This window comes from Abramis brama (assembly GCF_963993115.1).
Source record: "Abramis brama genome assembly, chromosome: 9".
NCBI lineage: Eukaryota > Metazoa > Chordata > Actinopteri > Cypriniformes > Leuciscidae > Abramis > Abramis brama.
Genome location: NC_139971.1, coordinates 13,116,331 through 13,139,299, shown reverse-complemented (window position 1 = coordinate 13,139,299; position 22,969 = coordinate 13,116,331). Strand labels below are relative to the sequence as shown.

Sequence of the window (22,969 nt, the reverse complement as noted above, 5' to 3'; positions counted from 1 at the left end):
TGAAACACGACTTGGCCATTCTAATTAATGATCGGAAGAACGCGTATCGACCACCGTTACTGTAAAATATGCACGTATGTCCATTTAAACTTGATTTTGGTCAAATGTGGATTATATCATTACACTGGCAAGAATATGGTTACATTTAAAGATGCCGTACCAAGTATGACAACGCTACGTTCAACTGCTTTTGAAATTACGGTGTTTTTTTCACTTCCTGAAAAGTAACCGTTTGGGACATACGTGAGTTTCATCGGGCAGCGACGATATATAAATATAAATATATATATATATATATATATATATATTAATACAATCATGGTTGAGCCAAGTTTATCAGTCTCTTATTTACTGGGAAGGACAATTCTGCTATCCATAAGATACATATGGCCTATCTCATGTACTGGCATATTTAAATGGTTGTAATTAAAGAATGCTTTGGAGTATAGACAAACAATTGGTCTTGTTTTAAAGAAGACATTTGGAAGAATTTTGGAGAAGTGAAATAAATTAAGAAAGTGAAACAGAAAAAAAGTTATAGAAGTTTGAGTTTATGGAAATATACAACGTAAAAAATTTAATTATTCATATTTTATATAAAATATATATTTTTTAAACCTGGGCGACTCTAAATCTGCAAAAAAATCAAAGTAAAAAATCTGAACAAGTTGTGTTTCAAAATTTAGGTTGATATCTCAAAAAATGAGCTTTCAGTAAGATTTTGTTTGGGCGCAGTACAAAACTTTTTCACTAGGTGACAACCAGACTCCATTACTGCCCATATAAGGGCGCCTCCATTTCCATATGTGGTTTGAGTGATCTGAACCATGATTTCCACAATTTTCATGCAATTTATGAAGTAGACATTCTATTCAGAAGTAATATGGGAAGTTTGGCAGATTTTGATATGAATTCAACCTCTAAGAAACACATAAAAAGAACACGTATGTGCGCTATAGCTCGCTGCCACATCACAAATGGTGAATCTATTATTTTTTTCTTTATATTTAAAACATTTTCAGACCCTTTTTTCTAAAGTAATTGAATGGATGGTATCTTTTGAACTCTTGGCATGAAAACAAACTGAGGTTTCTATATTCTTTCATGATTTTTCATGTTCATTGCTATTTCAAAATAAAGGTCTGAACACGCCTTAGGAATATGAAAATATTCTTGTTGCAAATTGATAAATTATGGCTCCTCTGTAATTTATTTTGAAAATCAGTCACCAAATATGAAAACTAGAGATTGTAAGCTTTCAAATGATATATAGTTTGTCAAGATTAATTTAGGTTTAGTATAGGATATTACTGTTTTAAATATGTAATGGATTTGGGCCCACCGGTGGGCCCGTGACACTTAACGGTTAAGTTCGAAATGTGCATTTTCATGTCTACTCAAAAAAAGGGGGGTGACAGTTAACAGGTTAAGCATTGTTAGCAGTAGTGCTTTAGCAGCCAGTGCCAACTCACAATTAGGCCTCCATGAACGCCGCTGCCTCTTAGGTTTGGAGCATATTCAGCCAAATCCACTGACCTCAACCACTCCATCACTCTATGGTTAGACCACTGCACCACCTCAGAGGGCGATGTCTTATTCTGTATGTATAAAAAACAAACAAACACACTCTTTCAGTGTTAGAGCACAAATAATTAACTGAAGCTTTGACTCTATCCATGCTTGCATGCATTTTTAATCTGCGATTTGTCTTACCTCATCCCCTGGCCTGCGTCTCAAGCAGTTTGGGTTAAACTTGTTGACGTGCAGGACATGGATGGCACATTTAATGCTCAGATGATGGAGTTGACTGGTGACTTTCAGGAACAAGAGATCGTTCTGAGAAAAAAAAACATCAGTTTCAGTTAAAATATGTGCATCTGGAAAAGCACTGTTCCATGGCATTTTTGACAGAGGGATAGAGGGAACGTTTGGTCTTACCACTGTTAGATACTGTAGCATGCGGCCATCAACCTTGCTTTCGTAGAACTGATCTTTGTACTGTGGTAAACCAATGTCATCAAGCCAACCTACAGAAAATTAGGAAGTGGAGACACATTGGCAGAATGGACATATTTAAACCGGCATACAGAAAACTCATGAAACTCGATAAACGCTGGATCTAATCATAAGCATGTCATCATATTTGATGAAAACAAACTCAAACACTTCTCAGGATACAAAAACTCAGCAAACCACTGAAAAACGTAAAAATCAAGCACAGACCGAACGTGACAGTATTTAATTCAAAATATTAATTATAAATAAATAATTTTAAAATGCAGCTTTTACATTGGATTATAAAAATGATAGTTCCAGTCCTTGGTTATGTATGGTTTCTTTCTAACTTATCTTTCTTTCTTTATTTCTAACAAATCTTTCTTTCTTTCTAACTAATCTTTCTTTCTTACTAATCTTTCTTTCTTTCTAACTAATCTTTCTTTCTTTCTAACTAATCTTTCTTTCTTTAGAATCTTTCTTTCTTTTTTCTTTCTAACTAATCTTCCTTTCTAACTAATATTTCTTTCTTTCTTTCTTTCTTTCTTTCTTTCGTACTAATCTTCCTTTCTTTCTAACTAATCTTTCTTTAAACTTCAAACTACTTTAAACTTCTTCAAACTCTCTGGTCTGGCTTTCTCAAGACAACTTAAAGTTTGTCTCAACAAACTTTTTTTCTAGTTTTATTTTTTTGTTTATCTAAAACTAAAATAATCAGGGCCCTGTGTTTCAGTAAATGTAGAAAAAATATATTTTATATACCTTTAAAGAACAGAATGTTTTTTCAACTTTAGTTAGTGTGAAATATACGTCATTGTTGAAAACCTTTTTTCTCACTTCCACAGTTCCCAGCAATCCCCCTGAGATGGAATGTGGAGGGTGGGAGGGGAGCTGATGCTGATGCTTGCATGTGGCACACAACCTGATATCTGATGATTTCCATTATATCGTATCAAAGTTCAAATATTAATCAATGGATGCCTTATACTCACAAGGTCATAGACATATTATCCAATTATTCCTATTATTCAATTATCCAGTTATTCCAATTACACACAAGGTCAAAGGCGAAACCGGCATGGAGAGGTCAAGGTCATTGCTAGGTCAAGGTCAGGTCAAGGTAATCGCTAGGGCAGGGGATGTGGCAAGGTCAAGAGGTCAACCCATCAATCATCATTAATTATAGGGCCATCGATCATTTTTGACACATGCCAAACCATAATCACTACTCATGCCTAACGCCCCTGATTTATTTTAAAATGACATTTACCATTTCTTAATAATTTTAATCATGTTCTTAAAGTATTTGTACAAATCTAGCTAATTTATTAATATTAGTACATACGTGTAACCCAGATGTGATCCAGTTGTGACGATTTCTCCATTGTCTTGTTACTAAAAGCTCTTAGAGCGAGTTGCAGCTTCTTTCTGTGCAGAGGATGTTTAATACAAATCTCCTGTTTAAAAAGAGCACAAGAGTCATCATGACTGTTGTACTGTTTCACTGAGTCTTGTACACCAGTCTATCTTTGTGGTTGATAATATAATTTATTGTGATGTAAGAAACAAACTGTGGTTGGTTATTTTACATCATGTTCCATCAAGCTGTTGACATTTTTGTTATGACCGCTTTGCTGATAATATTGGGAGCATTTGAAATTTGTTAATTGTCACTTGCTTGCAAACATTCAACAACATCATCTGCATATTACTGTTACTAATATAATCCACAGTGACATGCCTACATAGAATAGGCAACAGCTAAATTACACACAATAATAATAATAATAATAATAATAGCATAAAAATAAACCTTCTCAAGCTCCTGTGGGGTGGCAGAGAGGAGGGTTTGTCCACTATCAACCCACTGACGGGCCAAACTGACATACTGACCCAAACCACAGTCTTCCAGCCAACCACACACCTGCTCTGTCGACCACTTAGAGAAGGGTGTGTGGGAACTGATGAAGACAAGATAATAACATGATAAGAGCAATAACAGTTCAGTGTATGTTATGTAAAGGAGATCATGTCCCTCCAATGTCTATTGCAGCTCTGGCCTGCCTTTTCATTAAGGGAACTTTACCGAGATGAGTGTCCAGAATCAGGAGTCCGTGTTAGCCGTGGCCCAGCTGTAGCCCTGAAGCCTCCTCTCCTGAACTGAGTGGGCTCCAAGTCATCTGACAGAACACCTGTCCTCTTCATCCTCAGTACAAACACATATTCTCAGATGCATGGATGATCTCAGATTTTTTGTCTCAGATTTCTTTATATTTTGTGTGCTACAATTGCTCCTGGTCATAATCAACTTACTTTCCCCAAAGTTTGCGAATGCTAGTATTTTTGATGTTTTCCTGTAACACAGGAGTCTGCTGGCCAGAGTCGGCTCTACAACACACTGAAGAAAGATCAGATGTGGTTGTGTCCTTCATTTTCTCTGTAATTCCTGAGGGGGACAAAATTAAATGAAATAAATAAATAAATAATTGTACTTATTAGCTGGGTGGCAATAACAATAAAGCAGCAACAGAATGCTATTTTGGTGCTATTAACCCTTAAACTCATATCTCGGGTCTTTAGTGACCTGGGACGTCATTCACAACCCTCCTCCTAATTCATTTTTTTTAAAAGTTAGACATCAACCTTCTTAGTATTCCTCAATAAATGAATTGTACACAATGTAAAAAAAAAAAAATAAATAAATAAAAAAAAAAAATAAAAAAAAAAAATATATATATATATATATATATATATATATATATATATATATATATATATATGTATATGTATATATATATATATATATAAAAGATAAAATAATTCCTGTTTTCCCATTTATTTTTTTGTACAAATTGTATAGGATCGCTAACGACTCGAGATGTGTAACAGTGCAAGTATACTTTTTCTGCACAGCAATAAATCTTTGATGACTGAATAAGTACAATTCACCTTTATTCCACTAGGTGGCAATGTCTGATACACAATGATAAAGTGACGTTTCTCTAATAGTTATGGCAGGCAGAAAACAAAAGAATGGGAAGTATCATCAGCAAAAACTAAAATTAGTGTCACTGTCACCTGATGGTGGATCAGGTGAAGAAGCAATCAGCAATCAAAATATTGATTTTGAAGATGAAAATAATATTTTTAATGTATGTTTCAGATTGCAAATATGTGCCAGATGCTGAAAGTAGGCTACTGGTAAACGAGATCTGATGAGGACAGTGATGATGGCATAAAACATATACTCAAACGGAACCATTCCAAGATCCAAAAGGTAATAAAATATGCTTTATTTTATTCTTCTGTAATTGTTACTCTAATATCTGGAGAGTTTTAGATCCGGGTTGCTAAAGACCCGAAAATGTAATAATGATTGGCAAAACATTCATGTATTTAAATGTTAAGTAATTATCATGAGGAAGTCAACATATCAGATAAACACAGCCTCATAAGATCTTCAAGAAATGTTCAAAAATATTATTCTGCCAATATTATTCTTATTCTGATTTTCTTTGTATTAGGGTCTTAGTTTCTGAGTTTTAGTTGCTTTGTGTTGTTTTGTATTTTCTTATAAATCATCATCTGCACTTGGATCCAGCTCTCCCTCAACTCTAAATTTACCCTTATTACAAATGGCATGTTGTTGTTTACCACATATTATTTTGACTTGTCCCTCAGTTTGAATTTAAAAAAAATAAAAAAATAAAAATGTTCACAAAAATAGACCTACAATGCAAATAAATAGGGGAAAATATTCAGGGGGGAGAGCAGAAATGTTGATCTTGTGTTTTTGTAAAAGTATTTTGTTTAGTCTCAAGAGAAGCCAGGTTATCCTGGTATATTTTTCACGATTATATGAATAATTGTGTGCATTTAGCAATATAGTGGGTGAATTATATGTATATTACGATGTTATGATGAACAATATGCCTTTCTCCACTGATGTTCTAAGTTGTTCAAAGTGCTTCTAAGGATACTGATTTTTAGAAGGCAGACTGAGATGGCGAACGGCAACGGGAACATGGTTTGTGTAACATTAGCAACACATTACTTAGCTGTTTGATAACATAGTCACGCAAAAGGCTCATATTAATTACCGTTGTGTGTCCAACGTTGTAAAGAGCGATACCATTGTCGAGGAGTCGAGGGTTTACCTCAGTAAAGTTGACCGACCAAGTGGATCTCTGAGCTTGTGTGAGTGAGTGGAGGCGGGGCTAATTTGCCTATTCATGGTTCCGTGTATACAAAATGAAGCAATGGTGTAGAGTTACATTGAAGCTATTTTAAGGAATGAATACATTTTTTAATAAAATTAAATAAGAATAATAATAAAACATTTTTCACTGGAAAATATTTAAATATGTCACTTTTGTGATCAAAGATGAGTTTTAAGAGATAAAATGATTGACTACGGGGGACTTTAAAGTATATCAGTGTCATTGTGTTTGACCCAAGATGTTCACCAGCAGTATTTTTTATTTTTTTTTAAAGGCAGATTTATAAAAGCTACTTAAATATCCTAATTAAAATAAGGCCAAATCCTGGCTTAATTAAGCCCTGTCTGTGATGTTTTAGTGTTATTGTTTTCTTTTGGAACAGTGTAATAATATAATATTTTAAATGTTTAATTGAAGTACTGCCTGCTAGGCTTTCATCTAAAGAACATTATAGTCAAAAAATTTTTTTTTTCTGTCTTCAGTTAGAGATTTGTATGAATGAAATGAAAGCAGCTGTGCTAATGGAGCAGGAGAGACTAACTGAGCAGGTTTACATGGGCCAGTTTCCAGTCTTCCTGCCTGTCAAAACATGTTTGGGCATCTGGCAGTGATTTGCCTTCAGTCAAGCTTCAGTCGCAGGGTGGGTCCTGAACAGGTGGGGCCCATATGATAGTTGCTCTGGCCTCTGGTAGAGACCCTTTCATTACAGCCCATCAAAGGCACAGGGCTTTAAGGATGGTAGAAGTGGTTTTGCTCCAGAATAGGGGTGGAGGAGAGGCTAGAAATATACAGTACATTTGAGTCACAAAAAAGTACTTTACCAAAAACGAGAGGGCGGCTATACCTAAAATTGGCGTCAAGACATGATCAAACACACACATACACAAAAATATTAAATTATATTATAAATATTAAGGTTTGTGTATGTATATACCTGCTCTGATACGTTGGGTAAAAAGTTAATAAACTGGTTGGTCACTTTACATGTCAGTCATATGGACTTAACTTTTATCTAATAACATATGTGTGTGTTATTTTATCTAATAACACACACATACACAAAAATATTAAATTATATTGTAAATATTAAGGTTTGTGTATGTATATACCTGCTCTGATACGTTGGGTAAAAAGTTAATAAACTGGTTGGTCACTTTACATGTCAGTCATATGGACTTAACTTTTATCTAATAATCACTGTCATCTTCAACAGGAAAGTACTAAGTTATTACATGATAAATCCCCCTAGGCATAAAAGCATTAGCAGTTACTTTTTTACATTAGCAGTACTTTTAAAGTGTCTCATACTAAGGTTGATGTCTTCATTTTTGTTCTCTGGAGTCCTCTGGTCGGATGTGTCACTCGTCTCGCTGTCTCTATTCTCTGGGTGACTCAAAACTGCTGGGAGTGTCGGATGTCTTTTATCAGCTGGTCGAATCTATAAAAATGGTTAAGAAGTGAAGTGAAGGTTAATACTGTCTGCTGCAGGCAGGTTTAATCCATCTTCAGAAGCAATATCATGAAATTATGCCCATGTTACATTGGTAGTGGTAAAATGCTGATATATAATGATGATAGATTAATAACTCTATACCTCCTCTGATAAAACAGGCTCTACCAGTTTCCCATCCACAGCCTAAAAAATAGAGTGACTCATTGGAAACTTTGGCATGTCAGCATCATACACGTACACACAAACACAAACACACACACACACACACACACACACACACACACACACACACACAAAAAAAAAAAAAAAACCCAAACAAAAATAAATCTGTGTCAACAGCAAACAACTGTAAATAATTTAAAGTGATTCGGTCAAACCTTTTGTGCTGAGCTGCCTTTAAAGTCCTCCATACTGATGGACCTATATGAAAGCAACATTATTTATATGTGACATGTCATTTTTTTCTGTTTGAAATTAGAATATTTGGATGCACAGACTCATTTACCTGGAGTTTGCATCTTTCTGAGAAGAAAATGAAGACAGCAGTAGAGGAGATGAGCTACAGAAGGTCAACTTTACCAGAGGCAAAGAAAAAAAAAAATCAGAAACTGTTCAGGAAGTGATTTATCACAGAGTCAACAGCCACCAATACTCATTAACCTACACACACACACACACACACACACACACACACACACACCTCAGTGTGAGCTGTATGTGTTAAAGTCTTCATCTTTACAGTCTCATTCTGCTTTTCAACTTTGCTGCTGTTCTGTACTGATTTGTCTCCGGGTCCTATGGAAGATATCAGTAATATGTCATAAGTTTGTTAAACTCCTGATATTATCATGACTCACTATGTTTATGATACACTTTTAATCTCATTGCCATGTCCAACTTACAAACAAATCATTCTTCATTTAATGCTTTGTTCAAATCTTGTCAGCAAAATGTCACTTGATTTTGACAGAAAAATTAGCTAATCAGTAAAACTCTGTTATGCAGATTTTCTATCACTTTAATTATGCAATGCCATTTTTGTCTTATAAATATTTTCTGGAAAATCTATCTCAAAATTATTTTGGTGGGTATGACCTCTAACTGTCTGATAAAACAAGGCAGAACATGTCTGAAGAATTTACCTTGAACTAAAGTAATGATTTCATTCATCTCTCTAAACCGGCTGAGGAGGAGAGAGAGCTCTTCTATTCGACGATCCTGGAACAAATTTGAACAATATATTAATAACCCATAAAAGACATATTTAGTAAATAGTAATAATAAAAAATACATTACTTCTAAGCATCACATTATTGAGGGTATAAAGCCTGTGACGAGCAGAAATTTAATTATAAATTTTGAGTTCAAATGGCACACAAGGCAATTTCTGCCACAGGTATCCTGTAAGTCCAAGTATTTGGTACGTCTGGGGGAGCTGGTTCTGGCTTCAGTTTCACAGACATTCTACATACTTAAGTCCATAAACACAGGGCAGTGTGACGAACAAAGGACCCAGTGTGCTCAAACTGAGTCTTGCTCACCCTGTGAACATGGTGAGATGGTGAGGAAAGTGTGTTGACAAAGTGAGCTATATTTTGGAATTTCTGTTAGTGGCCATAACAGTTATGAACTTTTAAAAAAAAAATAGTTTTTAAATAATAAAAATAGTGTTTAAATAATAAAAAGTAATAATAATAATAAAAAACTGTTATGTGTTTTTTTTTCTTTGAACATTTCAAAATCAAAAATGATAAATAAAAACAACTCTATATACCTTTTCATTATTGGCAGTAATAAGTGACTCCATTCCTGTCTTTAACCTTTGTAGCTCCTGATCTGTTGACAGAGAAAAACAATGAAAGAGACCAACATTTTAAAACAATGCAATAACAGTTAAATATGGTACAGTCCTGCACAATGCTATATGTGTAAGTTCCCTTTCGGTCGGTCAGTCAACGCCACGTCGAGACCGACGAATAGGAATCTCGCTAGAGAGGCCAATCTACTTCGAGTGAAACTAAAACAAGCCAATACACAATGGTGTACAATCATTTGCATCAGCTGTGCAGCCTCGCAGCGCAGATATAATAAGAAGCTGGTGTGATTGCACTTCAGCTTTTTGCTTTAGAGCCAAGCACTTCGATGCTCTCTACTAATTACAGAGTGACTTTACAAGCCTTTCTGGACCTCTCCATCTTCGGTGCGGGCGTGACAGCACAGCAGCGCGAGCGGTCTTTTCTCTCTCTCTCTCTCTCTCTCTCTCTCTCTCTCACACTCTCTCTTTCTTTTTTGTTTTGTCAAATTGAGCAAAAACAAAAAGCTGTTATCACAGCTGGTAAGGTGTGCCTGAGAGCGCTCAATGGCCGTTTTCACGGCTGGTAAGACCAGCAACAGAGAAACAGCGCACAGACAGGTGCACATTCCTGTCTGTGTTCGTGGTGGCCGTTCCCCTGCGTGCTTCAGCACCAGTGAGAGCAGTCCCTAAAAGAGCTTACACAGATAGAACGCGCCTTTTTTAAAGATGACATTCTATCTGTGTGTTTCTGGATGTGGTCGTTACCTGGGATCACGGGACACAATCGCTGCCTCGTGTGTCTGGGCATTGAACACGCTGAGGTAGCTTTTGTGGGTGAGTCATGTACCCATTGTGGGAAGATGACCATCGCGGAGCTGCGGTCGAGACTCTTGTTCCTGCAAAGGAGCGGAGTCCCCATGCCTCTACCTCGATCCAATCCCCCTCAGAGGGTTGCTTCGGGCAGATTACGGTGAGTGCCTTTCTTCCCGGAAGTGCATGAGGAGCTTACGGGGACGTGGACGGCACCTTTTACTGCCAGAAACCGTTCCGGTGGCTCCTCCCTCACCACCCTTGATGGCGGGGCAGCTAAGGGATACACGCGTATCCCACCAGTGGAACGGGCCGTTGCTTTGCAGCTGTGCCCTAACTCCACTTGGCGTGGAGAACCGTGTCTTCCTTCCCGGGCCTGTAAGTACTCGTCGGATTTAACTGGCAAGGCTTACAAGGCCTGTGGGGAAGCTGCCTCTGCCGTGCATGCCATGGCATTGCTGCAGGTCCATCAGGCCAAGGCACTTAATGTCCTGCATGAGGGTGGTCATGATCCCCAAGTTCTCCAGGAACTTCATATCACGACAGACCTCGTGCTTCGTGCGATGAAGGTGACCGCGCGGTCGGTGGGTCGTGCGATGTCCACCTTGGTGGTCCAGGAACGCCATCTCTGGCTGTGTCTGGCCGACATGAGGGAGACCGACAAGCTCCAGTTCCTTAAAAAAGTGTCCCAGACCGGTCTCTTTGGCGAGGCAGTCGAGAACTTTACCCAGCAGTTCTCGGCTATACAAAAGCAGACTGAGGCCATCAGACACATCCTGCCGCGGCGGCCAGCTGCTGCCTCCACCCCACCGCCTGCGGCCCCTCAGTCTGCTCGTCGCCGGGGGCGGCCTCCTGCATCTGCCCCTGCTCCCGCGCCACAGCAGCAGCCTCCATCTAAACGGCGCCGTGGAGCCAGTCGCAGGCAGGCCGCCCCGTCCGTCCAGGCCCCCGCCAAGAAGGGCAGCAAAGCCAGAAGCAAGCGGCCCTAGGACGGGCGACCCAGAGATGGAAAGGACTGCTCTCCAGGAGACGATAACCGCATCGCTCCATCCCCCGGAAGAGGGCCGGGTGGAAAAACCAGTGGTACCCAAATTTTCAATAAAAGAGCAGTTTCTTCCATCTCTGGATCCGAAGAGGGCCCGGAGAGCAGTGGGGTGAGAGAATCGTCACCACTCTCATCCGCCTCTTCTATCGCCAGCAGGCAGCAGTATGCAGTTTGAGAACACAACCAAGCCGCCTCCTGCACCTCCTGCCTCGTGGAACCAGGTAAGTGTTGCACAGCACACTCAGACTCCTTTGGTCCCGCTTGCACGGTCTCTGCGAGCCTGGTTAGTGCTCCCCAGTCCGTCTTGCTGGCTCATTCGGACCATCAGGCTCAGCTATGCGATTCAGTTTGCCCGGCATCCCCCCAAGTTTCGGGCCATCCACTCCACTACAGTGAGAGCAGCCGATGCCCATGTCTTGCGCATGGAGATCGCAGTCCTACTGGCGAAGGACGCGATAGAGCCGGTCCCTCCAGCCGATATGAGGTCAGGGCACTACAGTACCTACTTCATTGTACCCAAGAAAGGTGGTGGGTTACGACCGATCTTCAACCTGCGAGTTTTAAATCGGAGCCTCCACAAGCTACCATTCAAAATGCTCACGCAGAAACGCATTTTTGAATGCATCCGTTCCCAAGATTGGTTTGCAGCGGTCGACCTGAAGGACGCGTACTTTCATGTCTCGATTCTTCCCCGACACAGGCCATTTCTGCGCTTTGCGTTCGAGGGTCGAGCATATCAGTACAAGGTCCTGCCCTTCGGGTTGTCCCTGTCTCCCCGTGTCTTCACGAAAGTCACAGAGGGGGGCCTTGTTCCCATGAGAGAACAGGGTGTTCGCATTCTCAACTATCTCGACGACTGGCTCATACTAGCACACTCTCGAGATCAGTTATGCAAACACAGGTACCTCAACTCGCCCCCGTGCAGAGGTTCTCTTTTCTCGGTATGGAGTTGGATTCGGTCGCACAGACAGCGCGCCTCACAGAGCAACGTGCTCAGTCGGTGCTGATTTGCTTGAACACGTTCAAAGGCAAGATGGCGGTCCCACTGAAATTCTTTCAGAAGCTCCTAGGGCATATGGCAGCGGCAGCAGCGGTAACTCTGCTCGGGCTGCTCCATATGAGACCGCTTCAGCACTGGCTTCACAGCCTAGTCCCGAGATGGGCGTGGCATCACGCCACTCACCGGGTGACAATCACACCGGCGTGCCGCCAGACCTTCAGCCCGTGGTTAGACCCCTCGTTCCTTCGGGCAGGAGTCCCCTTGGAACAGGTGTCCAGGCATGCTGTGGTATTCACAGATGCCTCTGCCACCGGCTGGGGTGCCACGTACAACGAGCGTGCAGTGTCAGGGGTGTGGACGGGCCCCCAACTGCATTGGCACATCAACTTCCTGGAGTTGCTAGCAGTATGTCTCGCCCTGAGCCGCTTAAAGAGGCCGCTACAGGGCAGAGACGTGCTGGTCCGTATGGACAACACTGCGACCGTTGCGTACATCAACCGTCAAGGTGGTATACACTCCCGTCGCATGTCGCAACTCGCCCGCCATCTCCTCCTCTGGAGTCAGAAGCATCTGAGGTCACTTCGAGCCATGTATGTCCCCGGTGTGCTCAACCGTGTGGCCGACAAGCTGTCACGAGCTGTGCTCCCAGGAGAATGGTGACCAGGTGGTTCAGCTGATTTGGAGAGAGTTCAGGGAGGCTCAGGTAGACCTGTTTGCCTCCTCAGAGACCTCCCACTGCCAGCTGTTTTACTCCCTGACCGAGGGAACACTCGGCACGGACGCACTGGCACACAGCTAGCCCCGGAGCCTCTGCAAATATGCATTTCCTGTTTGCACAGACCCTGTGCAAATTCAGGGAGGATGAGGAGCAGGTCCTTCTGGTGGCTCCCTATTGGCCCACCCGGACTTGGTTCCCAGAACTCATGCTCCTCGTGACAGTCTTTCCCTGGCCCATTCCTCTGAGGAAGGATCTTCTAACTCAGAGACGGGGCACCCGAGACCTCTGGAAACTCCATGTCTGGTCCCTGGATGGGACGCGGAGGTTCTAGGTGACTTACCCCCAGAGGTACTTAACACCATCACTTCTGCGCGAACGCCGTCTACGAGACGTGTGTACGCCTTGACGTGGAACCTGTTTGTCAAATGGTGTTCCTCTCGCAGAGCCCTGGCTTTGCTCTGTCCCGTTCACGCTCTGCTTATGTACGTGGACAGAACTCAAAGCGTCAGGAACTCAGACCAGCTCTTTGTCTGTTACGGAGGCCAGCAGAAGGGAAAGGCTGTCTCCAAGCAGAGGATGGCCCACATTATAGTGGATGCCATCGCCTTGGCTTATCAAGCTCAAGGCGTGCCCTGCCCGCTCAGGTTGCATGCACACTCCACGAGAGGCGTTGCATCCTCCTAGGCGCTGGCACGTGGCTCCTCGCTAACAGATATCTGTAGAGCTGTGGGCTGGGCGACACCTAACACATTCGCTAGATACTATAGCCTACGTGTAGAGCCCGTGTCCTCCCGTGTTCTCACCCAAAACGGGTAGAAGCACTGTGAGTACCGGCTCTGTCGGCTTGCTGCACCCTACTGTGCATCCTTATTGCTCCAGAGTCAAACCTTTTGAGTCCTCCAACACCCTCGGCCCGGACATGGTGGAGCGTCCGGTGCCAGGCCTTTATCCGCTGAATCCTTGAGAACCGGGTCTAGGCTGGGTCCCATATGTGTGACCCTACGGGGATCCCATGTGTGTATATTATCCACGGCTGCTCAAAAACGGAAGCCCGGGTCTTTCCCTTGGGCTAAGTCACCCTCTATTCATATGCAGTACAACCCTCGGGTTAGTTCATATGTGTATTCCCACATAACTCTCTTTAAGAATGAGGCTCCCGCAGCGTTCCCCTCCCTCAGATCGTGAACGCTTTCTCAGTGTTATCCAGTAATCTCACTGTATGGGTTATCACGGAACAACAGTGACAGATACACTCGGTGTAAGCCCTCTCCTATCGTCCTTCCAGGCAAGAAGGTGTGGAGGCTTACACAGGGCACTGGATGGGGTGCAGCAGCTGTGGCCCTTTAGTAGGGATTCCTATTCGTCGGTCTCGACATGGCATTGACTGACCGACCGAAAGGGAACGTCTCAGTTACATATAGTAGCCCTCGTTCCCTGAGGGAGGGAATGGAGATGCCACATCCCGTTGCCACATCTGCTGCTGCCCGCCGGGGCGACCAGCTTTTCAGGCTTGACTCCTCAGCAAAAAACTGAAGTGCAATCACACCAGCTGCTTATTATACCCGAGCTGCAAGGCTGCACAGCTGATGCAAAAGATTGCACGCCAATGTGTATTGGCTTGTTTTAGTTTCACTCGAAGTAGATTGGCCTCTCTAGCGAGATTCCTATTTGTCGTCTCGACGTGGCGTCTCCGTTCCCTCCCTCAGGGAACGAGGGTTACCATATGTAACCAAGATGATCTAAAATATTGAAGATCTACTACCCTGGAAATAATTAAAGTTTACAGACATGGAAAACAGGAATAACACTGGTCTTAAACTTTTCCAAGGAAAGCTGTAAAAAAAGTAGAGTAATAAATGGTTATGACTTTGTTTTAGAGTCACCAGCTTACAAGACACTCACACAGCCATGAGTTTAGGGTCACATAAAACAATAAGACAAGTGAGAACTCACACAATCAAATCCAGAAATTAGCTGTATGTGCACAGATGAATTCTGCATTTATCTTTCTAGCATTTTGTGTGAGGTTGTGTAATAGAAAGCATGCTTACGTTTGGTATTGAGTCTCCTTCTGTATATCTCCTCTAATGGTGAGCGAATGGTGGTAAGAAAAAAAATAATAATAATTTAGCTATGACAACACACAGCAAACACAAATGGCAATTATTAAAACTGGCTGTTATTATTAGTTATTGACTGATAGGTATTTTTTAAAGGTCAAAATCTAAAGAGCAGGGCAGCCAATGGCCAGTGTAATGCAGATTAATTAAAGGTTAAGGGTGTAATTTATGTGCCACTATAATAACACCAAATGGAATTGAAAGAATAATGACTAGCTGTGCCCAAAATTGTGTACTTTCAGGGTATGTACCGCATTTGATGAAGACCTTACTTCTTGACCATACATAAAGTATGGGTCCCACTTTATATTAGGTGTCTTGAATTACTATGTACTAACATTTAAATTAATAATTTGATACAATCCACTTAATGCGTACATACATGTTTTTACATAGTTACGGTTATACTTTATTTTAAGGTGTCATTGTTACAGTGTAATTATTTATGTATTGAGTAATATTAATTAACTACATGTACTTACTATAGGGTTAGGGTAGGATTAGGGTTTGGTTGAGGGTTAGTTGCATGTAATTATGCCTAATTTACTGTTATTACTAAGTACATGTAACAATGTAACAAGGACACTGCAAAATAAAGGGTTACCCAAAGTACTTATAGTTTTAAAATATCTTAATGTAATTACTTATGCAATTAATTTCTGTAATTACATCTATAATTACACTGTTGACTATTGCCTTACCTCTTAACCCACCCTTAAACCTACCACTAAACCTGTACCTAACCTTACCCTTATCCTACCTTAATTGCAGCAAAAGTGTTTACAGTACAACATGAACACAATAAGTACATTTAAATTTTTTAATGCAAGTATATAGTAGTTAAAGGGTTAGTTCACCCAAAAATGAAAATTCTGTCAGTAATTACTCACCCTCATGTTGTTCCAACCATGTAAGTCTTTCGTTCATCTTCGGAACACAAATTAAGATATTTTTGATGAAATCTGACAGAATTTTGACTCCTCCATAGGCTTCCAGTGTGACCGAAACTCACCGGCCCAGAATAGTTATTAAAACATCGTTAAAATAGTCCAAGTAACTACAGTGGCACTACATTAAGTTTATCATGCGACGACAATACTTTTTGTGCGGAAAAACAACAAAAATAACGACTTTATCCAACTATTAGTGTTCCTCAATGTGGGCCTCTGACGAGAGTTCACGGGAGCGCCAGGACGCATGCGTGAGAACTGAGCTTACGGCGTTCTTCTTCTACTACTACTTGTTACTGACTGCTCACTCCTTGGGAGTATTACCGCCATCTACTGTACAGGATGACTTCAGTCGAACTTCATGTTCTTAACGACTTTATGCGGTAAATTAACATCCCGCTGAACTGCCAGCAGCCATAGCTTCAGTCGCTCATGATCATTTAATGGGAATTTGTGAAAGGTAATCTGTTTATTTTGCAGAATTGGTAAAGCACCTTTACGTTTTTTCGTTGCTTTCTCAAGATTCCAACATCCAGGAAATGCACATTTTCTACCCATTGTAAAAACTACATCTAGACCTAAATCACAATAAGTGTCGAATTCAATCGCTTACATACAGTGCGCGTCTTCCTCGGCTTATGAAGAGACCGTTTTGCGCACCCGGCAATGTCGGGACGTCATCCTGTACAGTAGATGGCGGTAATACTCCCAAGGAGTGAGCAGTCAGTAACAAGTAGTAGTAGAAGAAGAACGCCGTAAGCTCAGTTCTCGCGCATGCGTCCTGGCGCTCCCGTGAACTCTCGTCAGAGGCCCACATTGAGGAATACTAATAGTTGGATAAAGTCGTTATTTTTGTTGTTTTTCCGCACAAAAAGTATTGTCGTCGCATGATAAACTTAATGTAGTGCCACTGTAGTTACTTGGACTATTTTAACGATGTTTTAATAACTATTCTGGGCCGGTGAGTTTCGGTCACACTGGAAGCCTATGGAGGAGTCAAAATTCTGTCAGATTTCATCAAAAATATCTTAATTTGTGTTCCGAAGATGAACGAAAGACTTACATGGTTGGAACAACATGAGGGTGAGTAATTACTGACAGAATTTTCATTTTTGGGTGAACTAACCCTTTAAAGAGACACATAATATATAGTGTGACCAAAGTTTGTTCTATAAAGTGTGAATTTGTACATACTACTTCCGTCATTGTCATGTGACCTACAACATCAGGCTCACACTCGGCAGAAGAGTGTGTTTACTCTTTTATAAATACTGCTTTTCAGCCATACCTTATATCCTGCTATTCAAACATAGTACAGTAACTACATTTGGATACTGAAACTGCATGCAAAACAGGTTTCCCCGGAAACCTTTACTGCCTGCCATTGGTCAGACAAACATCTGATTTAGAACAACTTTTATTTCTGTTAATTAGCCAATTGCACACACTTGTGAGACAGATATCTCAAATGGACAAATATCGGCTAATATATCGGTCTACATTTACATTAGTCTATCACTAATTAACATGCACAGAGGTTTTAGACAGCTGTGAAAAATGTAAAGAGCTAAATTGCCCTTAACATTAGTCTTGACTGCATCAGGACAGGTGTTTAGTGAGATCTGAGGGAGAAAGCAGTACCTCTATCTGCACTGTCCACAGACACTGGAGTGCTGGAGAGCAGCTGAGCCTGTAGATTCTCTATTTCAGAGTTCTTACAGCTTAACAGCTTCTGTAAACTCATGATCTCTGCCTGAGAGAGGAGAATGATTTCTGTTATTATAATATTGGTAAAAATGTGCAAAATGAATTCATTAAAATTGTTTACATGATTAGCATGTCATAGTAAATGTTTAGGAGAGTACTGAAAGGATATCCATTATGGAAGGCAGGATTTTTCTTTTTTCATAAAGGATTTTGATGTACTATGTGTCACCATTATGCTCAGTTTAGTTTTGTTTTCATGGACTTTCAGATTGTTGTCATGTGTCATGTGTCTTTGGTCAGATTCCCAGCACTCATCTGTCTCCTTGGCAATGACGTGCACAGGGGGGTTACTCAGGTTGCCCGGGCAACTGCCCATATGCCCTTCTCGACTCACGTTGCCCTTCCGAGGGGGAAAATAAATAAATAAATAAATCGTACAATGGATGCAGAATTTCACGTAGGCCTAGATAAAAAAAAGCCATCGCAAAGCCTCATTCACTTCCATTCGGGCACCGAAAGTGAAAGTCAGTAGGGGAAGGGCAAACTCTGTTTACGTGGCTGCAGCGCTGCATGCGACCGGCACCTGAGCTGAGCCTGCATGAGCGGCCCTAGAAGGAGATTGTCGCGGTTGTCGGGTGAGACGACTCAACGTTGTCGGAAAAGGTGAGTTTGTGATGTATAACAAACGAACGATCATCATCATCATCAAGTTTTATGAAATGAATTAAAATCTTCATAAATCCAGGCTGAGTTTGCCACGTTTAGCCTAAATAATCAGACAGATAGCTTGCAGACAAGCAGCCTAGGCTACAATTTTTTTGGTAGGCATTAGGCAAGCTACATGTCTGCTGATAGTTAGTTTCTCACATTTCGTTTTAGCAAGAAGAATGAATGATGGAAGTAATGCATCACATTAATTATTTTATTCAAAATGGTTAAATGCCTAAATCCTATCACTATTTTGGGTACTGTTTGAAGCCAAGATGCCCACTGAAAAGAGGCGGATTCAGGAGAGGGGGAGACAATTCAGGGAGGCAGCAAAGGGCAGCACATCACTGCATCACTGCAGGATCACCAAATATGAGATGAGAGGACCATGCTAGAAAGTACAGGGTTAAAGAGCTGCATGCTAAATAATTGTAATCTAAAAAAACATAGGCTATTTTAGAGGTCATTTCATATAGCCCGTGAGTTTTTTTCATTTCATATAGCCGTGGGGGGGGGGCCTTTTTCAGGTCAGAGCAACTGCCCCTCAAAATTCCTGTGCACGTCCCTGCTCCTTGGTTACAGTCATTATTAGTTCATCCGTGTTATCTGTGTTCTATTAATTATCCTCGTTTGTGTTTGCTTTAGAGGTTCATCCCTCACATTCATTCTCAGTTAGGTTTACGTTACCTTTAGTATGTGTTGCCCAGCCTGTCGTTGTGTTATTTGTATTATCCTTATTAAACTTAATATTGGAACTTTATTCATCATCTCCATCTGCCTTCTTGCAATCACCCATGACACTATGTGATATATATATATATCACACATGTACAGTGAGGAAAATAAGTATTTGAACACCCTGCTATTTTGCAAGTTCTCCCACTTGGAAATCATGGAGGGGTCTGAAATTGCCATCGTAGGTGCATGTCCAGTGTGAGAGACATAATCTAAAAAAGAAAATCCGGAAATCACAATATATGATTTTTTAACTATTTATTTGTATGATACAGCTGCAAATAAGTATTTGAACACCTGTCTATCAGCTAGAATTCTGACCCTCAAAGACCTGTTAGTCTGCCTTTAAAATGTCCACCTCCACTCCATTTATTATCCTAAATTAGATGCACCTGTTTGAGGTCGTTAGCTGCATAAAGACACCTGTCCACCCCATACAATCAGTAAGAATCCAACTACTAACATGGCCAAGACCAAAGAGCTGTCCAAAGACTCTAGAGACAAAATTGTACACCTCCACAAGGCTGGAAAGGGCTACGGGGAAATTGCCAAGCAGCTTGGTGAAAAAAGGTCCACTGTTAAAGCAATCATTAGAAAATGGAAGAAGCTAAACATGACTGTCAATCTCCCTCGGACTGGGGCTCCATGCAAGATCTCACCTCGTGGGGTCTCAGTGATCCTAAGAAAGGTGAGAAATCAGCCCAGAACTACACGGGAGGAGCTGGTCAATGACCTGAAAAGAGCTGGGACCACCGTTTCCAAGGTTACTGTTGGTAATACACTAAGACGTCATGGTTTGAAATCATGCATGGCACGGAAGGTTCCCCTGCTTAAACCAGCACATGTCAAGGCCCGTCTTAAGTTTGCCAATGACCATTTGGATGATCCAGAGGAGTCATGGGAGAAAGTCATGTGGTCAGATGAGACCAAAATAGAACTTTTTGGTCATAATTCCACTAAACGTGTTTGGAGGAAGAAGAATGATGAGTACCATCCCAAGAACACCATCCCTTCTGTGAAGCATGGGGGTGGTAGCATCATGCTTTGGGGGTGTTTTTCTGCACATGGGACAGGGCGACTGCACTGTATTAAGGAGAGGATGACTGGGGCCATGTATTGCGAGATTTTGGGGAACAACCTCCTTCCCTCAGTTAGAGCATTGAAGATGGGTCGAGGCTGGGTCTTCCAACATGACAATGACCCGAAGCACACAGCCAGGATAACCAAGGAGTGGCTCTGTAAGAAGCATATCAAGGTTCTGGCGTGGCCTAGCCAGTCTCCAGACCTAAACCCAATAGAGAATCTTTGGAGGGAGCTCAAACTCCGTGTTTCTCAGTGACAGCCCAGAAACCTGACTGATCTAGAGAAGATCTGTGTGGAGGAGTGGGCCAAAATCCCTCCTGCAGTGTGTGCAAACCTGGTGAAAAACTACAGGAAACGTTTGACCTCTGTAATTGCAAACAAAGGCTACTGTACCAAATATTAACATTGATTTTCTCAGGTGTTCAAATACTTATTTGCAGCTGTATCATACAAATAAATAGTTAAAAAAATCATACATTGTGATTTCTGGATTTTTTTTTTAGATTATGTCTCTCACAGTGGACATGCACCTACGATGACAATTTCAGACCCCTCCATGATTTCTAAGTGGGATAACTTGCAAAATAGCAGGGTGTTCAAATACTTATTTTCCTCACTGTATAATATATATATATATACAAAACACATTCACAATACAGATAATTTACTGAAACTGCAATGTTGCATGTGTCATTTACAACTATCAGCACATTAAAGGAACACGTCGACTTTTTGGGACTTTAGCTTATTCACCGTATCCCCCAGAGTTAGATAAGTCCATACATACCCTTTTCATCTCCGTGCGTGGCATAACTCTGTCTGACACACCCACCGCTAGCCTAGCTTAGCACAAAGACTGGAGGTAAACGGCTCCAGCTATCATACTGCTCCCAATAAGTCACAAAATAACGCCACAATGTATGATTTTTTAACTATTTATTTGTATGATACAGCTGCAAATAAGTATTTAAACACCTGAGAAAATCAATGTTAATATTTGGTACAGTAGCCTTTGTTTGCAATTACAGAGGTCAAACGTTTCCTGTAGTTTTTCACCAGGTTTGCACACACTGCAGAAGGGATTTTGGCCCACTCCTCCACACAGATCTTCTCTAGATCAGTCAGGTTTCTGGGCTGTCGCTGAGAAACACGGAGTTTGAGCTCCCTCCAAATATTCTCTATTGGGTTTAGGTCTGGAGACTGGCTAGGCCACGCCAGAACCTTGATATGCTTCTTACAGAGCCACTCCTTGGTTATCCTGGCTGTGTGCTTCGGGTCATTGTCATGTTGGAAGACCCAGCCTCGACCCATCTTCAATGCTCTAACTGAGGGAAGGAGGTTGTTCCCCAAAATCTCGCAATACATGGCCCCGGTCATCCTCTCCTTAATACAGTGCAGTCGCCCTGTCCCATGTGCAGAAAAACACCCCCAAAGCATGATGCTACCACCCCCATGCTTCACAGTAGGGATGGTGTTCTTGGGATGGTACTCATCATTCTTCTTCCTCCAAACACGTTTAGTGGAATTATGACCAAAAAGTTCTATTTTGGTCTCATCTGACCACATGACTTTCTCCCATGACTCCTCTGGATCATCCAAATGGTCATTGGCAAACTTAAGACGGGCCTTGACATGTGCTGGTTTAAGCAGGGGAACCTTCCGTGCCTGAGAAATTAAATGCATGATTTCAAACCATGACGTCTTAGTGTATTACCAACAGTAACCTTGGAAACGGTGGTCCCAGCTCTTTTCAGGTCATTGACCAGCTCCTCCCGTGTAGTTCTGGGCTGATTTCTCACCTGTCTTAGGATCATTCAGACCCCACGAGGTGAGATCTTGCATGGAGCCCCAGTCCGAGGGAGATTGACAGTCATGTTTAGCTTCTTCCATTTTCTAATGATTGCTCCAACAGTGGAACTTTTTTCACCAAGCTGCTTGGCAATTTCCCCGTAGCCCTTTCCAGCCTTGTGGAGGTGTACAATTTTGTCTCTAGTGTCTTTGGACAGCTCTTTGGTCTTGGCCATGTTAGTAGTTGGATTCTTAGTGATTGTATGGGGTGGACAGGTGTCTTTATGCAGCTAACGACCTCAAACAGGTGCATCTAATTTAGGATAATAAATGGAGTGGAGGTGGACATTTTAAAGGCAGACTAACAGGTCTTTGAGGGTCAGAATTCTAGCTGATAGACAGGTGTTCAAATACTTATTTGCAGCTGTATCATACAAATAAATAGTTAAAAAATCATATATTGTGATTTCTGGATTTTTTTTTTTAGATTATGTCTCTCACAGTGGACATGCACCTACGATGACAATTTCAGACCCTGTATTTTCTTCACTGTATATACTCAGAAGGCGAATGGTATGTGTCCGGAGAGGCAAACGGGTCTACCTGAGCGGCTCCAAAGCGCCGCCAAATCAGCTGGCCCACCTGGGGGTGGAGTCTCCACTCTCCCAGGAGTGTGATCTGTCATGAGAGCGTGTCGGCTACACGATTGAGCTCGTCTGGAATATGTAAGGCATGAAGCGACCTGAGTATGCCTGGGGATTAGCCCAGCGGGAAAGCCCCCACTGTGATCTTCAGATCACCCTGCATATCAACCAAAGTAGTCTTCTGCTGAGCAGAATAAC

At 41.5% G+C, this 22,969-nt stretch overlaps 1 protein-coding gene across 4 annotated transcripts in view; it reads right to left on the bottom strand.

The window, feature by feature from the left end:
* The window catches only part of ppfibp2a (PPFIA binding protein 2a), a 38,576-nt gene that overhangs the window by 5,038 nt on the left and 10,569 nt on the right, over positions 1-22,969 (bottom strand). For all 4 annotated transcript variants that reach the window (XM_084124754.1, XM_084124753.1, XM_084124755.1 and 1 more), the window contains 16 exons: positions 17,748-17,859; positions 15,088-15,120; positions 9,443-9,504; positions 8,811-8,886; positions 8,369-8,463; positions 8,174-8,241; positions 8,046-8,088; positions 7,810-7,851; positions 7,524-7,653; positions 4,309-4,441; positions 4,082-4,201; positions 3,809-3,956; positions 3,341-3,452; positions 1,939-2,027; positions 1,714-1,836; positions 1,473-1,598 (listed from right to left, as the gene is read on the bottom strand). In XM_084124754.1, coding sequence (XP_083980880.1) covers positions 1,473-1,598; positions 1,714-1,836; positions 1,939-2,027; positions 3,341-3,452; positions 3,809-3,956; positions 4,082-4,201; positions 4,309-4,441; positions 7,524-7,653; positions 7,810-7,851; positions 8,046-8,088; positions 8,174-8,241; positions 8,369-8,463; positions 8,811-8,886; positions 9,443-9,504; positions 15,088-15,120; positions 17,748-17,859 — 1,512 coding nt within the window. The remainder of the gene's footprint in view (positions 1-1,472; positions 1,599-1,713; positions 1,837-1,938; positions 2,028-3,340; positions 3,453-3,808; positions 3,957-4,081; positions 4,202-4,308; positions 4,442-7,523; positions 7,654-7,809; positions 7,852-8,045; positions 8,089-8,173; positions 8,242-8,368; positions 8,464-8,810; positions 8,887-9,442; positions 9,505-15,087; positions 15,121-17,747; positions 17,860-22,969) is intronic.